This window comes from Carcharodon carcharias, chromosome 19 (assembly GCF_017639515.1).
Source record: "Carcharodon carcharias isolate sCarCar2 chromosome 19, sCarCar2.pri, whole genome shotgun sequence".
In the NCBI taxonomy this organism is placed as follows: Eukaryota; Metazoa; Chordata; class Chondrichthyes; order Lamniformes; family Lamnidae; genus Carcharodon; species Carcharodon carcharias.
This window is the reverse complement of record NC_054485.1, coordinates 105,712,369-105,729,252: the sequence shown is the minus strand read 5'-3', so window position 1 is coordinate 105,729,252 and position 16,884 is coordinate 105,712,369. Positions and strand designations below refer to the sequence as shown.

The window sequence follows — 16,884 nt, the reverse complement described above, 5'->3', positions numbered from 1 at the left end:
CTGAAACAGTGGTCGTTGTTATAGGCTTTTATTTCAGCAGTGGAGGCAGGTCAGGGGAAGGTTCACTCAGTTGATTCCTTGGATGAACGAATTGTCTTATGAGGAAATGTTATAGGTTGGTTCTATACTCATTGGAGCTTAGAGCAATGAGAGGTTATTACTGAAATATATAAGATTCTAAGGGGTCTTGTCAGGTAGATACTGAGAGGATGCTTCCCCTCATGGGGCAATCTAGAACTAGCGGGCACAGTTTAAAAATATAGGGTCTGCCATTTAAGATGGGGATAACGAGAAATTTCTTGTCTCAGAGAATCATTAATCTTTGGAATTCTCTACCCCAGAGAGCAGTGGAGGCTGGGTGATTGAATATATTCAAGGCTGAGTTCGACAGATTTTTAGTCTATGATGGAGTCAACGGTTATGGGGGTCAGGCAGGAAAGTGGAGTTACGGCAACAATCAGATCAGCCATGATCTGTTTGAATGGCAGAGCAGGCTATGGGGGCCAAATAGCCACTCCTGCTCCCATATCATATGTATTTATGTTCTTGTAGAATTTGCACTTGCACATTTTTTTTGAGTTGTCAGCTTTTGAGTTTATTCTTTCTTTCCTGTGTGTTAAAATATTAAGATCTTACCTTCATAGTCACAAATTCTCTTCCACTCTGGAAACAGAAATAACAAATTAGACTGGAGCAATCTTTGAGTGATTTAATGCATAAACAGTTCTGTAGAAGAGTTTTACAGACATTTTTAAATTTAACAGATAGCTCTTAATAGACCTCCTGTTGCATTACTCATTGCAAATTGGAAGTTCAGAGCTGGATTTTCACTACCAAGGCATGTAGCTTGAGTCAGGAAATTTTCAGACCTGCCTCAGTAAGAAGGGTCCCAGACTGGGCGATTCACACCCCTGGGAAGTGGGGGAGTTGGTGGGGAATGGAGTCGGGCCCACCAATCCTTGAAGCAGATCCTAAGCGGCCACAAGGATGAACGAAAGCTGAGGCAGGATGTTTAGAAAGTCTGCTTTGGTTCTTTGAGACTTTATCCCATTTATAATAAAGGCAGTTAGGCCCTCTAGCCCTCACTCCACACACCTACCCCACCTACTCCCCATTGCCCCTCATACATTCTATGCCAATGCAATGTCAACTCATTGCCCCACAGCCATTCCCCATGGCTTCTCGTACTCTCTATGTCAACTCAATGCCAACTCATTGAACCCCCCACCACCAGCAGCTCCCCATGGCCCCCACCCCGATACTTTCCATGCCAACTCACATGGGTAAGACCTTTAGTTACCTGAATACAAACTCTGGTCCATGACTCCTCTGGAGGGCCAGCCCCAAAACTTTGTGAGGATGTTTCCGAGTGTTGGAGCAGTCAGTGTCTGGTAGTATTGAGGATTTGAGAATCTGTCAGTATTGTGGGTAGCAGAATCTTTTCAGAATTCAGCTGACCCAATCTTAGTGAATTGGATTGAAAATGCTGTCAGAATAGACCTGTCACTGGAAACTTACTGAAGGGGATTGGCAAGAAATAGTTGTGTAACTGTAGTTCTTAAAATATGGATGACGCAAGGAGTGGGTCTTGTCCATTTCTAATGTTTCTTTGGATAGTCTGTTGTAAAATCTGTAACCAAAGACGTTCAGTTTTCTTTGAAAATGTTATGGGATGCCCTCTTGTATTAAAAATGGCTGGTTCAACAGACAGAGTCAATGCAGAGTCCGCCAACCAGAGAATCTGAACGTAGCTTTTGCATACAACAACCACCCAGCATTGCACTAGAAGGTAAATTCACCAAGCCGACCCTGCCAGTGGGAGAAATGCTCCACGGGCAGATGAGTTGGAGAATCAACACTATCATATTGTAACTATCTTGAAGCCAGGTTCTCTGCTGGATGTGAAGCAGAGCATTTACCCTCAAATGCTTTAGAGCAGATATGTGAAGACAAGAACCACTGATGATGGGGAAAATCATTGGGGAGGGAGCTATATGTAGGTGCAACAAGGTTGCAGGCAGCTAGGGAGAGGTTAGTGTAGAGTAAAGGGTTAACATCAGAAGTACCTAATGCTGATGTAACTATGATGCAATGTCACATGATTAAGTAACAAAGACCTGGAGGGAAGGAGAAGTTTAACCTTCTGAGATGTACATAGAGTTGTAAACAAATAATAATTTTTTTTACAACATTAAGTCTTAAGTAGTTTCCTTAGGGAAATAGACAAACACTGACAAAACTCAACTATACCCCAGGAACAAGACAAAACAGTCAGTAGGTGGGAAGATGATGGATATGGCAATTGTTAACATCATTCTCCTAAACTCCCTCTATATTAGACTGATAGACCCTGTTTCCCACATGGGCAGATGCTAGCAATGTTTAATGCCACCAGACAGTGACTAATCCCAACACACAGAAATCTCCTCAGTCCTGCTGGATGCCATGGTCTGTGATTTCCCTTCTCTCACCCATTCCAAGATCTGGAACACCCTCTCACTGTTCACAGGTCCCCAGCCTCCAAGCCCGATAGGCTTTAAGCAAAGAATGCTGCCAATGGCTGGTTAAGCCTCAACTGGAGAATTCATCCAGTTATGGACATCACACCTTAGGAAGGATGTGACAGCATTAGAGGTGATGCAGAAAAGATTCAGAAAAATGGTTCCAGAGATGAGGGACTTCAGTTACGTAGATAGATTTGAAAAGCTGGGGCTGTTCTTCTTGGAGAAGAGAAAATTGAGAGGAGATTTGATTTGAGGTGTTCAAAATCATGAGGGGTCTGGACACAGTAGATAGGGGGAAATTGTTCCTGTTGATGGAAGGATTGAATACTAGTGAACACCGATTTAAGGTGATTGGCTAAACAAGCAATAGCAATATGAGGAAATACTTTTTTTATGGGGCGAACAGTTAGGATCTGGAATTCATTGCCTAAGAGTGTGGTGGAGGCAGATTCAATTGTGGCTTTCAAAAGAGAATTGGAACATTATCTGAAGAAGGAAAATTTGCAGTGCTACAGGGAAATGGTGGGTAAGTGACAGTGGAGAATTGCTCTTGCAGAGAGTCAGCACAGACAAGACAGGCCGAAACCATCCTAAAACTTCGACTCAACAAGAGATTTCCACTGGTTTACAAAATAAAAAGGAACTTAGTAAATAATTTTCAATCTAATTATCACAAACATTCAAATATTGCCACATTCCCTATTTTTAAAATGAATATTAAGCTCTCCATTACAAACAAATTAAAACCAATTGCCATTATGAGCAATTATAAAAGTTGCTTAACTGATCATGGCCAGGATTTTCCAGCCCCGTTGTGGGCGGGACCTGCCGCAGGCGAGGCGGCGCCCCAGACAGAAACCCATTGACTTGCGGTGGGACCAGAAGATCGCGGCAGCGGGCAGGAGTGGAAAATCCCGCCCTTAATCCAGTGATTGTAAGGTGCCTGGGGAGGTCCCAGGAAAATAACAAGGAGCTTTGTAAAAGCAAGTCCTTTCTCAGTCTGTTATCAACGCTTTAATTTCACTATTTCTCTCCTCTCTTTCCTCTCCTAATCTGAAGTTGTTGGACAGAAACAAAAAATGCTGGAAAAGCTCAGCAGGTCTGACAGCATCTGTGGAGAGAAAGACAGAGTTAACGTTTCGAATCCACATGACTCTTCTTCAGGGTTAAAGGGAAGTAGAAGTGTGGTGAAATATATACTGTTTAAGGGAGGTGAGACAAGTGAAGCTGCATAGAAGGCCAATGATAGGTGGAGACAAAGGAGAGATTGGAGCCTGCAACAAGGAATGCTCCACATACCCACAAAGAGACAGGCATAACTGGGGCCCATATGGGCACCCATAGCCACATACCTTTCATTTGGAGGAATCTGCAGTGTTTTGCCTTTATTTGAACTTGTTAGCTTTGCTGGTATATACTTTGAGGCAGCCAATGTTTCACTCTAGTAATCATTTATCACACATGAGCCTGGTTCAGGGGTCGGCAACCTTTTACGTGAAGAGTGTTTTTTCAAAAAGGATTGCCTAAAAACAAATCTATTGGGAAACCCAAGCTGAAAATTTCGCATTTCTATACCAAATGCAAGGGAAAGTGTCTGTCTCCAGTAGAATGTATAATTTGCATAGAAAAGTAAATGTAATATGTGTATTGAATTTACGTCTAAATTAAAAAAAATCAAAATTTAAATAAACCTAACTCTGAATCATCATGTTTTTGACTTTTTTTAAGCTATAATTTTGTCAATAAAGTCATCTTTAAAACAAACTTTAATTTAAAATGCCTAGAATTAAGATAATTCTTTCGGGTATTGATTCTCGTGATTCAAAAAAATGCTTCTATTAGCACATACAGAATAATACATTGTCTTAAAGATACTTACCTGGCAGGGGAGAGACCTTCATTGCGTTTCTGCCAGGGAAAGAGCAATGGCTATAACCAGTCGAACTCCTTACCATGGGGTACCTAACACCATCTGAGTCATGGTGAAGGGCAGCGAGCAAGGAACAGGAATGGATAGGACCTTCTTCACCAAGAGGATCCTATTCAAGCTGTGTGGTTTCAAGGCTGCGGAGATCTCCTGCCTACAGGATTTCCCCAGCACTGGATTTTTTGATGTGACTTTCGAGCAAGTGGCAGCTTGTGTCAAACTCCTAAAGGTGTTTGAGGAAAAGAAAGACCTGCCAGAAATGAAGATCCTGATGGCGGAGCCACTCTTTGCTCTGCCGTTGCAACGAGAACAGGTTGCGACGGTGCATCTATACAACCCCTTCGTCCCTGTCGCTGACGTGCTCACCTTCCTTACCAGGTACTTCGATAAGGTTGGGAGCTGCACCGCGGTTAGAGATGATTTGGGGATCTGGACATGTAAACGCCAGGTTAAGGTAACGCTCAAGACCGATGGTAAGGGACCCGTCTTCCACCCCCTTTCCAGATTCGCTATCGGGGGAAGCCGTGGGTACCTTGTCTACGTCGGGCAACCCAAACTTTGTCACTCATGCGGCAAGTCTGGTCATGTGACAGCCAACTGCAGCGCCGTCCTCTGCAAGAACTGCAAACAGGAAGGGCACCAGACAAAAGACTGTAGACAGAATAAGTGCTGCAACCTGTGTGGCGAGGCAAGTCACCTCTACAAGACCTGCCCTAAACGTTGCTGTACTTATGCACAGGCAGCCAAAGCCAACGAGGGGGAAGCAGAAGAAATGCCTCGTGTCACTCCAACTACCAAGGCACCCAGGGAGAACAACGGGACAAAGGAGGACACAGAGAGAGACAAGGTGGAGGAAAAGATTGGGGCAACAGACGGCCAACCAACGGCACTGCCCCCTGAACCTCCCACTCCTCAGGAGAGCGAATCAACGGAGGAGGAGGAGGCAGCAGTGGGAAAGCAGCAGGGGGAGTGGCAGCTGGTGAAGAGAGCCAAAAGGAAGAAGGGGCTAAGAAGAAACAAAGCCACTTCCCAGACAAGAGGCAAGAGGCGTCTCCTATCTGACACGGATAACAAGAGCAGCAGCTCTTCGGACGAAGAAGGGTCAGGGCGGCGCCAACAGAAGAAGCGGCTGACTGTCACTTAGAGGAAGACCAGAGGGTTGGCAGGGGGGCATGGAAGCTAAATGTGAAACTGCTGACCCCAGAGAACATTGAGGAGCTCAAGAGGGATTACAAAGGTTGGAGAAACATTAAACCCCACTTTGAGTCACTGACACACTGGTGGGAAGCGATCAAGGGAAACATCAAGAGGTTTTTCATCCTCAAAAGGCACCCAGAAAGCAAGAAAGGAACAGAGGGAAATGTCCCGACTCCAGAAAAACATGCAGAATCTGCTCCGGCTGCAGTCAGTGGGGGTCAATGTCAAGGAGGAACTCCAAGAGGTGAAGAGCCACCAAGCCTCGCTCTTTGCCTCGGAGGCCTCCAAGATCATCTTCCGTTCCAGAGTCCGCTCCGTGGAGCAGGATGAGACATGCTCACGTTTCTTCTTCCAAAAGGTACACAGAGAGATCTCTGTGATCAGCAGCCTGAAGGAAGAAGACGGCTCAGTAAAGTCATCACAGTCCGACATTTTGAGGATCAGCAAATCCTTTTATGCTGGATTGTATGACGTGAAGCCCACAGACAACACGGCCTCCCAGTCCTTCCTGTCCTCTATCACGGAGGTCTTAGACGACAGTACACGGGAGACTCTGGACAAAGCTCTAACTCCTGACAAACTGACTGAGGCCCTTGAGTCCTTCGAGAAGAGTAAGGCTCCTGGAAGCGATGGCTTGCCGGCAGAGTTGTATTCGGCTCTGTGGGACTGGATCGGCCCAGACCTGCTAGAAGTGTACGAGAGTATGCTCCTGGCCGGCAGTATGTCAGAATCCATGAGGAAAGGCATTATCACCCTCATCTACAAGCACACGGAGGAAAGGGAGGAAATTGGAAATTGGCGACCCATTTCACTGTTGAATGTGGACTATAAGATTCTGTCCAAGGTCATCGTTAATCGGGTCAAATCCGCTCTGGAATTGGTGATTCACCCTGACCAGACCTGCACTGTGCTGGGCAGGAAGATCTCTGACAGCCTCGCGCTGCTCAGGGATACGATTGCCTATGTGCAGGACAGGGGTGTGGATACCTGCCTCATCAGCCTGGATCAGGAGAAGGCCTTTGACAGAATATCGCACACCTACATGGTGGATGTGCTCTCCAAAATAGGGTTTGGGGAGGGAATTCGCAATTGGATCAAACTGCTCTACACTAACATCAGTAGTGCAGTCTCGATCAATGGGTGGGAATCAGATAGCTTTCCTATTAAATCTGGAGTCAGGCAGGGCTGCCCTCTCTCGCCTGTTCTTTTCGTGTGTTGCATAGAACCCTTTGCTGAGTCCATCAGGAAGGATCTGGGCATAAGAGGAGTGACGATCCCAGGTAGTGGAGGCACTCAGGTCAAAGTGTCCCTGTACATGGACGATGTCGCCGTCTTCTGTTCGGATCCGCTGTCGGTGCACAGACTGATCCACATCTGCGACCAGTTCGAACTGGCATCAGGAGCCAAGGTAAATCGTGGGAAGAGTGAGGCCATGTTCTTTGGGAACTGGGCTGACCCCTTTGTCCCCTTCACTGTCAGGGCTGATGGCCTGAAGGTGCTGGGGATATGGTTCGGAGGGACCAGGGCACGGGTTAGAAACTGGAAGGAGCGAGTGTCTATGGTGAAAAGGAAACTGGGCATGTGGGAGCGACGCTCCCTCTCCATTGCGGCTAAGAACCTGGTCATCAGGTGTGAGGCACTCTCACTGTTGCTGTACGTGGCGCAGGTCTGGCCCATTCCACACTCCTGTGTGGTGGCGATCACCCGAGCCATCTTCCGCTTTATCTGGAGGTCGAAAATGGATCGTGTCCGCAGGGACACGATGTACTAGCCTCTAGATAAAGGGGGACAAAAAGTGCCCAACATCACCTTCATACTGATGGCCACCTTTGTGTGTGGCTGCATCAAGCGGTGCGTAGACCCTCAGTATGCAAACACCAAGTGTCACCACATGCTGAGGTTCTACCTGTCCCCGGTGTTGCGAAGGATGGGTCTGGCCACGATGCTGCGGAACGCTCCAGGTAGTTGGACCGTGCCGTACCACCTGTCCCTCGTGGGAAAATTTATGCAGAGAAACACCTTTGACCACAAGTCCGTCAGGCAGTGGTCGGCACGTAACGTCTTAAAGGCCCTGAGGGAAAAGGAGAGGGTGGATCCTGTGGGATGGTTCCCTGAGCAGACTGACAAAGTCATTTGGCAGAATGCCTCATCGCCAGAACTTTCCAACAAGCACCAAGACGTAGCTTGGCTGGAGGTGAGAAAGGCCCTCCCTGTAAGATCCTTCCTACATGCCAGGAGTCTCACCCCCTCTGCACGTTGCCCTCGAGGTGGCTGTGGTGGGGAAGAGACCATTGTTCACCTCCTTGTAGATTATGTCTTTGCGAAGCAGGTGTGGAGAGAGATGCAGTGGTTGCTGTCGAGGTTCGCCCCGAGCAGTTCTGTGATACAGGACTCTGTGCTCTACGGGCTGTTCCCAGGGACACACACCGAGACAAACATCAACTGCAGCTGGAGGATCATCAACTACGTGAAAGACGATTTTTGGTCTGCCCGAAACTTGTTGGTTTTCCAGCGCAAAGAGTTGTCCCCGACCGAGTGTTGCAGACTGGCACATTCCAAGGTCCAGGACTAGGTGCTCAGGGACACAGTTAAGCTTGGGGCAGCCGCCACAAAGGCGCAATAGGGAAGGGTCGCTGCCTAAGACCTTTCTGCCACAGTGCACTGAGGGGCTGGGAACTGTAAAGAGCCCCTCAGGCTGTACAGCTTAAAATGAATGTCTGCCAATGATTGTAATATTCATTGTTTGTACTGATACACCTTGTGTGATTCATGTTGTAAAAGTTGAACCTGATTGTATTTTTGTAATGGTGATTTTCAAATGTTTTTGAAGATTTAAGAATAAAGTATATTTTTGCAAAAAAAAAATTGTCTTAAAGATATTAAAAACATAGTAACCAAGAAAAATGATATAATTGGTTGATAACAGACATTGTAGAACTTCACTGCAGTAAATGGTAGGGCACTGAGGAGTATGGAGTAACAAAGGGATCTGGGAGTTCAGATACATAATTCTCTGAAAGTGGTGTCACAGGTAGACAGGGTTGTAAAGAAAGCTTTTGGCATACTGGCCTTCATAAATCAAAGTATTGAGTATAGGAGTTGGGATGTTATGGTGAGGTTGTATAAGACATTGGTGAGGCCAACTTTGGAGTATTGTGTGCAGTTCTGGTCACCTAACTATAGAAAGGATATCAGTAAGATTGAAAGATTGCAGAGAAGATTTACTACGATGTTGCCGGGTCTTAAGGAGTTGAGTTACAGGGAAAGATTAAACAGGTTAGGACTTTATTCCTTGGAGCGAAGAAGGATGAGGGGAGATTTGATAGAAGTTTATAAAATTATGAGGGGTATAGACAGAGTAAATGTGAGTAGGCTCTTTCAACTTAGATTAGGAGAGATAAACACGAGAGGACATGGCTTTAGGGTGAAAGGGGAAAGGTTTAGGGGGAACATTAGGGGGAACTTCTTCACTCAGAGAGTGGTGAGAGTGTGGAATGAGCTGCCATCTGACGTGGTAAATGCGGGCTCACTCTTAAGTTTTAAGAATAACTTGGATAGATACATGGATGGGAGAGGTCTGAAGGATTATGCACTGGATGCAGGTCAATGGGATTAGCGGAATAATATTTCGGCACAGACTAGAAGGGCCAAATGGCCTGTTTTTCTGTGCTATACTGTTCTATGGTTCTAAGAGGCAGGATCCCAACAGATGTCAGAATGAGAATCTACTACTAACAGGAGCTGGTCCCTTCAGGTGTTTGTATGGCTAATTGTTGGAAACACACTTGAGCATTCTGATGCTAGATATTGTTGAAACATTTATTTGCTGGGATTGGAGTAAACAAACTGATTTTTTAAAAATTTTTCTTTTCTTCCTTCTCAACCTGTTAAAGCTGTAATCATTTTCTGTAATCATTTTAAACCTTGTATCCACTTTAAATCATTAATTGTGAGTACAAATAAACTAACCTCCATTAAGTAGAACATGTTTTTTGACTGAGTCATCTTTTTTTTTACTCCTTTAACTTGTGGGTCAAAATGAACTATAAGTTTGAATGAGTGTTTTAAAACCAAAATGACTAGTGTATTAGTTCTTGCCATCAATATGTATAAATAACTCATCATAAAAGATAAAACGTATTTAAGTAAAATTGCAATTACTCCAAAACCAACATTCTTTGTAGTTTGTGAACATTTTAATATAAAACTCTTACCACATTCTATAAAAGGTTTCCGAAGTTCTAGCTCTGGAAAGATACAACAAAATCATTATGATGAATATTAGAAAATATAATTTGATTGATCAGATATTTTCACTGAAATAATTTGAATAGATATGATGATTTTTCAATGAAAGTCACTTGTTACCAGTATGCCACTTGTCCACTTCTATTAGCTTTATGTTTTTAAATGCTGCAAGCCACGTACTGTGTTGCTATAATGTGGAATTAGTTTATTTCTAGGGAAGATGAAGTGGGAGGTGGAAGAATAAATTTAAATAACAGAACTTTTCTGCAATTTCTTGAAGAGATATGGAAAGAAAGGATACCTTTGCAATAAGAAAATTAAAATAGCACACCCAAGCCATTGTGGTTAGATTATTTTTTTAAAAAAGATACCTGAGCTGTTATCAAAACCTTTACAGAAAGAAAACATAGGGAGCGTGCCATTCATTGGAGGGAAATGATCCTGAAAATAAGATTAAGGCACCAGGAAACAAAATGCAATAAGAACTGGGAATCACAAACGAGTCAGATGAGGACAACAGATGGGAATTAGCAGATTATAGGTAAAAACATCTTTGTCTCTCTGTGGTGAAATAATTGAAGTAAATGTTAAACACCAAGCAGGTCCATTGAAAAGATTATTACGACACAGCTGATGGTAAAGGCTGAGTTGTTCAAATCCCAGAGGGAAACTTGAAACAACTGTCATAACCCATTTTTGCAATTTGTATGTTTTGAGGTTCAGGCTTTGAGTTCAGTGGTAGTAAGACCACTGAGTCTCAAGTGTTTTTTATAAAACTAAATTAAACATTTATTAATACAAGAAAGATTGTAAACACATACATACGCCTAGAAAATCACTACTATAATAACTACAAAAATCCCCTAATTAATCTGACTCTCAGTTACACCCCCATTAAGGCAACAGTAAATCTCAAAGATTTAAACAGACACCTGACAAAGCACACCCTGTACAGTCACATTCAAAATGAGTTTCTTTCAGCTCTGAGTCCTTGCAGACTGCAGCTAGAGGCTTACAGGCCAGAGGCTTCAAACACTTGTCGGATCTTAAAATGCTTTACGTTACACACAAGCTCCTTTCTCCTTTACACATCTTTCTCTTTGAATGTAAATTTTCCATTGCATCAGTAGGCTTTTAACTTTACCTCTTCGAACAAAAACTTCCTTTCATCTCCCCAATTTTATTAGTAAGCCAAAAAAAATAAACACTTTGCTTTGGCATCTTTTAGCTAGGTGTAAGATTACACCCAGTCTTGAATGATTTCTTTTAACAAATGCAAATTTACATTTTACCTTCTACCTGCCTTACGTTTACTTAATTAACATCTGAAAACTACTGTACTTCAAAGCATCCAGACTAGCTGGTTTTAATCCAATTAAGACACACACAGACACATGCATAGACACAGATCCCATTAGAACTCTATTTTAAAAAATAATTTCCAATAATATTATATACATTAATATCTCTTCATGACAAGATAAATATAAGTGAATAGAAGTTATGGAGTTTCAGGAAGTGGCAGATGTGACACATGAATTGTCTATATCAATCATTACAAGTAAAGACTATGGACAAATTCCATATCCAAAGAATCAAAGCGAAGCAGGGCATATGGCCTTGCACGATACACATTGTAATCAAGAATGAAATAAGTAACAAAAGAGATGGGCCACTAGTTAATATAATAGGGACCTTTGTCATTTTCAGCTGTCTCTCAATTCAAGGTTGATTTCTACTCAAGGTTACGAGTTTCTGCTATGGGTCTTCATATGAATGGACAGGTCGATGCTCGACCCACAAATCTTTGGGCATATGGTGCATGATGTTCCACAAAGCAGTGGGATCTGGAGTACAGGATTTGCTTCCTTGTCTTTACTTCTCTGCCGCTGCTCTACCTCATCATTAAGACATTGGGACTCAAAGTGTGATGAACTTTATTGTTTTAATACAGTTGTCACCATTCTGAATGATTGTTAGCAAGCTGCTCCCAGTCATTAAAGTCAATGCCTCCACACTTCAAGGAGAGTTTCAGAGCACCTTTTAAACTGTTCTTCATTCTCCCTGTATCAGTGGCCATTTGAGAGTTGAGGGAACAGGACCTGGAAGGGAAACAGTTTTTGACCAGCTGGACACAGTGGCCAACCCATCTAAGTTGGTTTTGCTGGTGTTTTACTTGAATGCTTGTAGAACTAGCTTCAAGGCGAACACTGACCTGTTATGTACATTAGGACTTTTGTTGACTTGCGAAGGTCTTTGTTGTCAAACACTCACTGCCATTGTTTGTAGAAGGCTGAACTGATGCAGCTGATCCTGTGTTGGATCTCCTCATCATTGGTGATCTTTTTAGAGAGGTATGGGAGCTGCCAAGGTATGTGAAGTGCTCAACATATTCCAGAGTCACTCCTTCAATATTTATGGGAGGCATATATTTGGCTGGTCAGGTGTGGGTTGATGTATGAGTTTTGTTTTGGTAATATTCAAAGACAGGCCGAGTTTCTTGCATGCAGAATTGAAGAGATTGAGTTTCTTGAAAAACTGGTGCGGAGTGGGCGATGACATCGCAATCATCCACACATTGTAAATCATGTTTTTCTGAGGTGGTCAATTTAGTTTAGGCGGTTAAAGAGTTACATGGTATTTAATACAGACACAAGAGGGCAGTTGATATTTAATCAGATGAACAACCACTGTCAGGTTGATTATAAATAGTATGGGGGCTACCACAAGGCTTTGTTTGACCCCAGTCCAGATTTTGAAGGTTTTTGTTTCCGATCTCCTACGCAAGACAGTTGCAGTCACATCACCATGAAGCAATTGCAGATTGTGATGAAGGCTTTTGGACATCCAAGTCATTGGAGCACAATCCAGAGAGCTTTGTGATTTACTGTGTCAAATGCTGTGGTCTGGCCGATTATGATAATGAAGAGTTCCTGGTGGTGTTCTCAACATTTTTCTTGGATTTGTCTTTAAGTTCCTCTGGAAAGTCTAAAGCCACATTTGAGAAAATTTCCTCAGCCTTAGGAAGTAGGCAATTCAAGAAAATGCATGTCAGGGCTTTCCCAGCTATGGACAAAAAGGAAACACCTCGATAGTTTTCACAACCTGATTTATCTCCCTTCCTGAAGCCAGTTACAATGTCACATTCCTGTAGTTGGCAGGAATTCTTTTTCCTCCTAAATCGTTGAGAAGGGTGCATGGAGTCTTGACGTAAGTAAACATCTACCAGCTTTGAAGGCCTCAGCTGGAATACTATCGGGGCTACAGGTTTTGTTGCTTTTCATCTATTTGATCATTTTTTCTAGTTGTCCCATCAATGTCAGTTCACCCATAGATTTTACCCCACAGTACTCGGGGATAGACTGGAGGCTATCAGCTGCCACTGAACATTCACAGTTGAGGGATCCCAGGGCGGCTCCCTCCCCACCCTATATCACTTTGCTGCTGTCTCTGCTGGGTTTTCTTCTGCCCACAAGACACAGGACAAAAAATACCCAGTGATGGTGATAAAAGAATGTGGGGTTTTGGCTGAAAAGTATGATTCTGTGAGTATGACTATATCACGCTGTTGCTTGACAAATTTCTGGGAGAGTTCTCCTAATTTTGGCACAAGTCCCCAACTGTTAATGAGGAGGAATTTACAGGGTTGACTGGGCCGGGTGTGCCTTTGTTGTGTCCATTGCCGAGGCTATTAACAGGTAGCCCATCTGGTTTTCTTTTTCTTAGACATTTTTCTTGATACAGAGACAACCGTAACAAAAATTTAATGAATTAATTCAACAGGAGAAATACTGAAACAGAACTCCATTTGTTGTTGTTCTGGATTATTCTTGTGTTACATTTGTCGAAGTAAATGTTAAGCATATTTACAAGAGGAACATAATAGCAAAATGTTCAATAGATAACCTTTGTTTAAGGGTTAATAAAAGTTGCTGAAATTTCAGGATTGTTTTCTATCCAGCAAGAGACTGGAAATTGCAACTATTCCTCTATTTTTCACTTAATTCTGATCTGCCCTTCTCACCACTCCTCGCAAAACATTTAGCATTGAAAAAGACCTAGTCATGTTTCCACGTTTCACTGGTGTGATGAAATCCATTCTCCATTCTTTATATGTCCACATGTGCTATGTAAGTTAGCAGTCTGTGGAGATTGTTATATTTAAAGTACAGGATGTTCCAATGCTTGTGACATTTGTTCCTGCCTAGTAACAAGGGCATGACCCTCCTGGGATTTTGTGATAGGTCGCCAGATCAGTTCAAGTGAACTGCAGTTGTGAGGCAGTCAGTTTCACGTCGTGGGTGGAATTTTCCCTGAAGTTGGCAAAGACTGATATCAGGCATAGAAATCAGTGTTTGACCTGTTAACGGCAATGGTGGATTTTCACCCCAAATCATGTGGAGCGTTGTTAAAACATTCAGAGGCATGAATTTTACATTGGATCGCTGATAGTGCGGCCTCTGATTTGCCCACCCTGCTGTGACCTCAGAGCTTCAGTAATCAAGGCACCATATTTAAAGGCCATCCATGTACAAGCCAAAGTGGTGGAGGACTGCCCAACCTCAAGGTCCTGAAAGACTGTGAAAATAGGGCAATTCAACTGGCCAGCGAGGATATGGACCATTCCTGTGTTGACTGTGTGGTCCGCGGTGCTCAACCAAGTGAGGATCCAGCAGTACAACATCCAGGTCCTTGACTCCAGCCCTGAAGACATCACGGAAGAGGAATCCATAGACACCGACACTGAAGACCCGTCACAGCGTTCATCCACACCCTCCACCATCACAGTGACTCATACCTTGGTGGGATCTACTTCTAGTGTAGCCTCAGGGTCACAATCAGGTGAGCACATCACACTGTCTGATCTACAATAGACAGAGGCAGGGACATGCGAGGGTGATGACACTTGGAGGAAAGCTGGAGGCTAGGAATCTGCTAAGTCCGAGTCAGATGCTGAGCCTCTGGACTCAGTCATACCTCAATTGCTGGAGCTGCAAAGATAAGCTCAGAAACATCAGGAAGGGATGTCCGCTGCACTCCTCAGATTGCAAAGCAAGATGGAGGAATTAGTCTGCCTTCAGATCGAGGTGATAGCACCAGCATGCCAGTGCAGCAAGGTCAAAACTGGCAGGGTGGCGGCCACCATGGAGGCTTGGTCCAGGACATTGGTCCTGCACTGCTGCATGGGCTGAACTCTATCACTGAGGCACTTGTTGGCAGCCATCAGTGTCAACACAGTGGGGAGACGGGCCATCGAGTTCACTCCACCTGCCTCTTCCTCTCAAGGAGTCAGCAAGGGTTCCTCAGGCACCCATGGGAGGTGGATCAGCAGGTGCACACCCCACAGCCATCCACCCAAGTGACTCCGGGAGTGTCCAGCCCATCCGAATCCCGTCTTCCTCTGACTCCAGCAGCTCCAGCTTCGTAGATCAAGGAGGTTGGCACTGCCACACAGTAGGACCCCAAAAGCAGGCCAGGCCCTCCAGGTCTTGGCCCTCCAGAGGATGACTGCCAGACAAAGGGCATAGCAGCCAATCTCCATTTCTGCTGTGGATGTTGGGGATGCAGCAGGACATAGCGGCAGAGTTAGAAAGGTCAAGAAGATGTAATTGCCCAACGGGGGCATGGATGTTAATTACTTGCATGCAATGTTGACCATTGTAAATACACTCCCAAGAATATCTCCTTGTCTATGGCTCCATGTTATGATGAGCAGTGTTCTTGTCAATCAGATGTGGAACCTTGGTTTCTGATGAAGGCAAGAGTCGCAGTCCAGGGCCTCTGCTCTGAGCTGTGTGCAACCTTCTCTGCACAGTGATTGCCCGACTTCAAAGTAATTCTCCAATCAGTGTTTGCTGCAAGGGTTTCGCACCCAAGCATCACCGGATTCCGTAATGCTCTCTGTGTGCTCTCAGCACCTTAAAGGCAGGGCTGGCCCCCAACCCCCTCAACCATCTTGTCAGCATTCTTGACAGGTGAACATGTGGTGCAGTAGAGAACAGGTGATTAAGCCTGCCAAAGGATCAAGAGCTGTTAAAGACACTGTTTCTCAGCAGTGTCTCGATGATATGAGCCTCTTCATAGCACGTATGTGTGCTGCCCTCAGCCAGACGGGTGTCTGACTTTGCAAGGTGCAATACGAAGATCTCAGGAGTGTCCCCACTGCATCTCATCATCATCCTCCTGGAATCATGTGACAAGTGCGCCTGCCTCGTCTGTCCAGTGCAATGGCCTTATTGCCTGCATCCTTGCCTTTCAGGACCTCATTACCCTCATCCCTTTGATTTCCTCCTCATCAGAGGTCTCGTGCAGCTCTTCCATCTCCTCATTATCCAGGTGCTCCCCACTTTGCATCGCCAGGTTGTGTAGTAGGCAGCAAGCCACAATGGCACATGACACCCTCTGAGGGGTGTACTGGAGTGTACCACCAAATTTGTCGAGGCACTGAAGCCTCATTTTCAGGATCCCTATGATAACCAAAGTCTGGGTTGCAGCATGAGACCTGTTGTACCTTTTTTCAGCAGAAGTCTGACACTGTTGTCTTCAGCCGCGTCCTTTGCTGTAGCCCTTGTCCCCGAGGAGCCAACCTTGCAGCTTGTGTTGTCCCTGGAAGATGTCTGAGACCTGCTGAGGATGTACAAGTCATGGACACTTCCGGGGTAACTTGCACAAACAAGCATGATCCATTTGTTGTGATTGCAGGCATGCTATTGAGAGAGTGGAAGCTTTTGTGGCTCACATACTTCTTAAAAAATTCATTCATGGGATGCGGGCATCACTGGCTCAACCAGCATTTATTACCCATCCTTAATTGCTCTTGTTCAGAGGGCATTTAAGAGCCAACCACATTGCTGTGGGTCTGGAGCCACATGTAGACCAGACCAGGTAAGGATGGAAGATTTTCTTCCCTAAGAGGCATCAGTGAAACAGATGGGTTTTTATAAAAATCAGCAATGGTTTCATGGTCATTATTAGACTTTTAATTCCAGATTTTTGTCAAATTCAAAT

The 16,884-nt window shown here is 44.4% G+C and overlaps 1 protein-coding gene across 1 annotated transcript in view; it reads right to left on the bottom strand.

Moving 5' to 3' along the window:
* The window catches only part of LOC121291309 (butyrophilin subfamily 3 member A3-like), a 117,407-nt gene that overhangs the window by 18,302 nt on the left and 82,221 nt on the right, over positions 1-16,884 (bottom strand). The window contains exons 10-11 of the mRNA XM_041212381.1: positions 9,843-9,875; positions 637-663 (exon numbers count right to left, since the gene is read on the bottom strand). Of these exons, the coding sequence (XP_041068315.1) occupies positions 637-663; positions 9,843-9,875 (60 nt within the window). The remainder of the gene's footprint in view (positions 1-636; positions 664-9,842; positions 9,876-16,884) is intronic.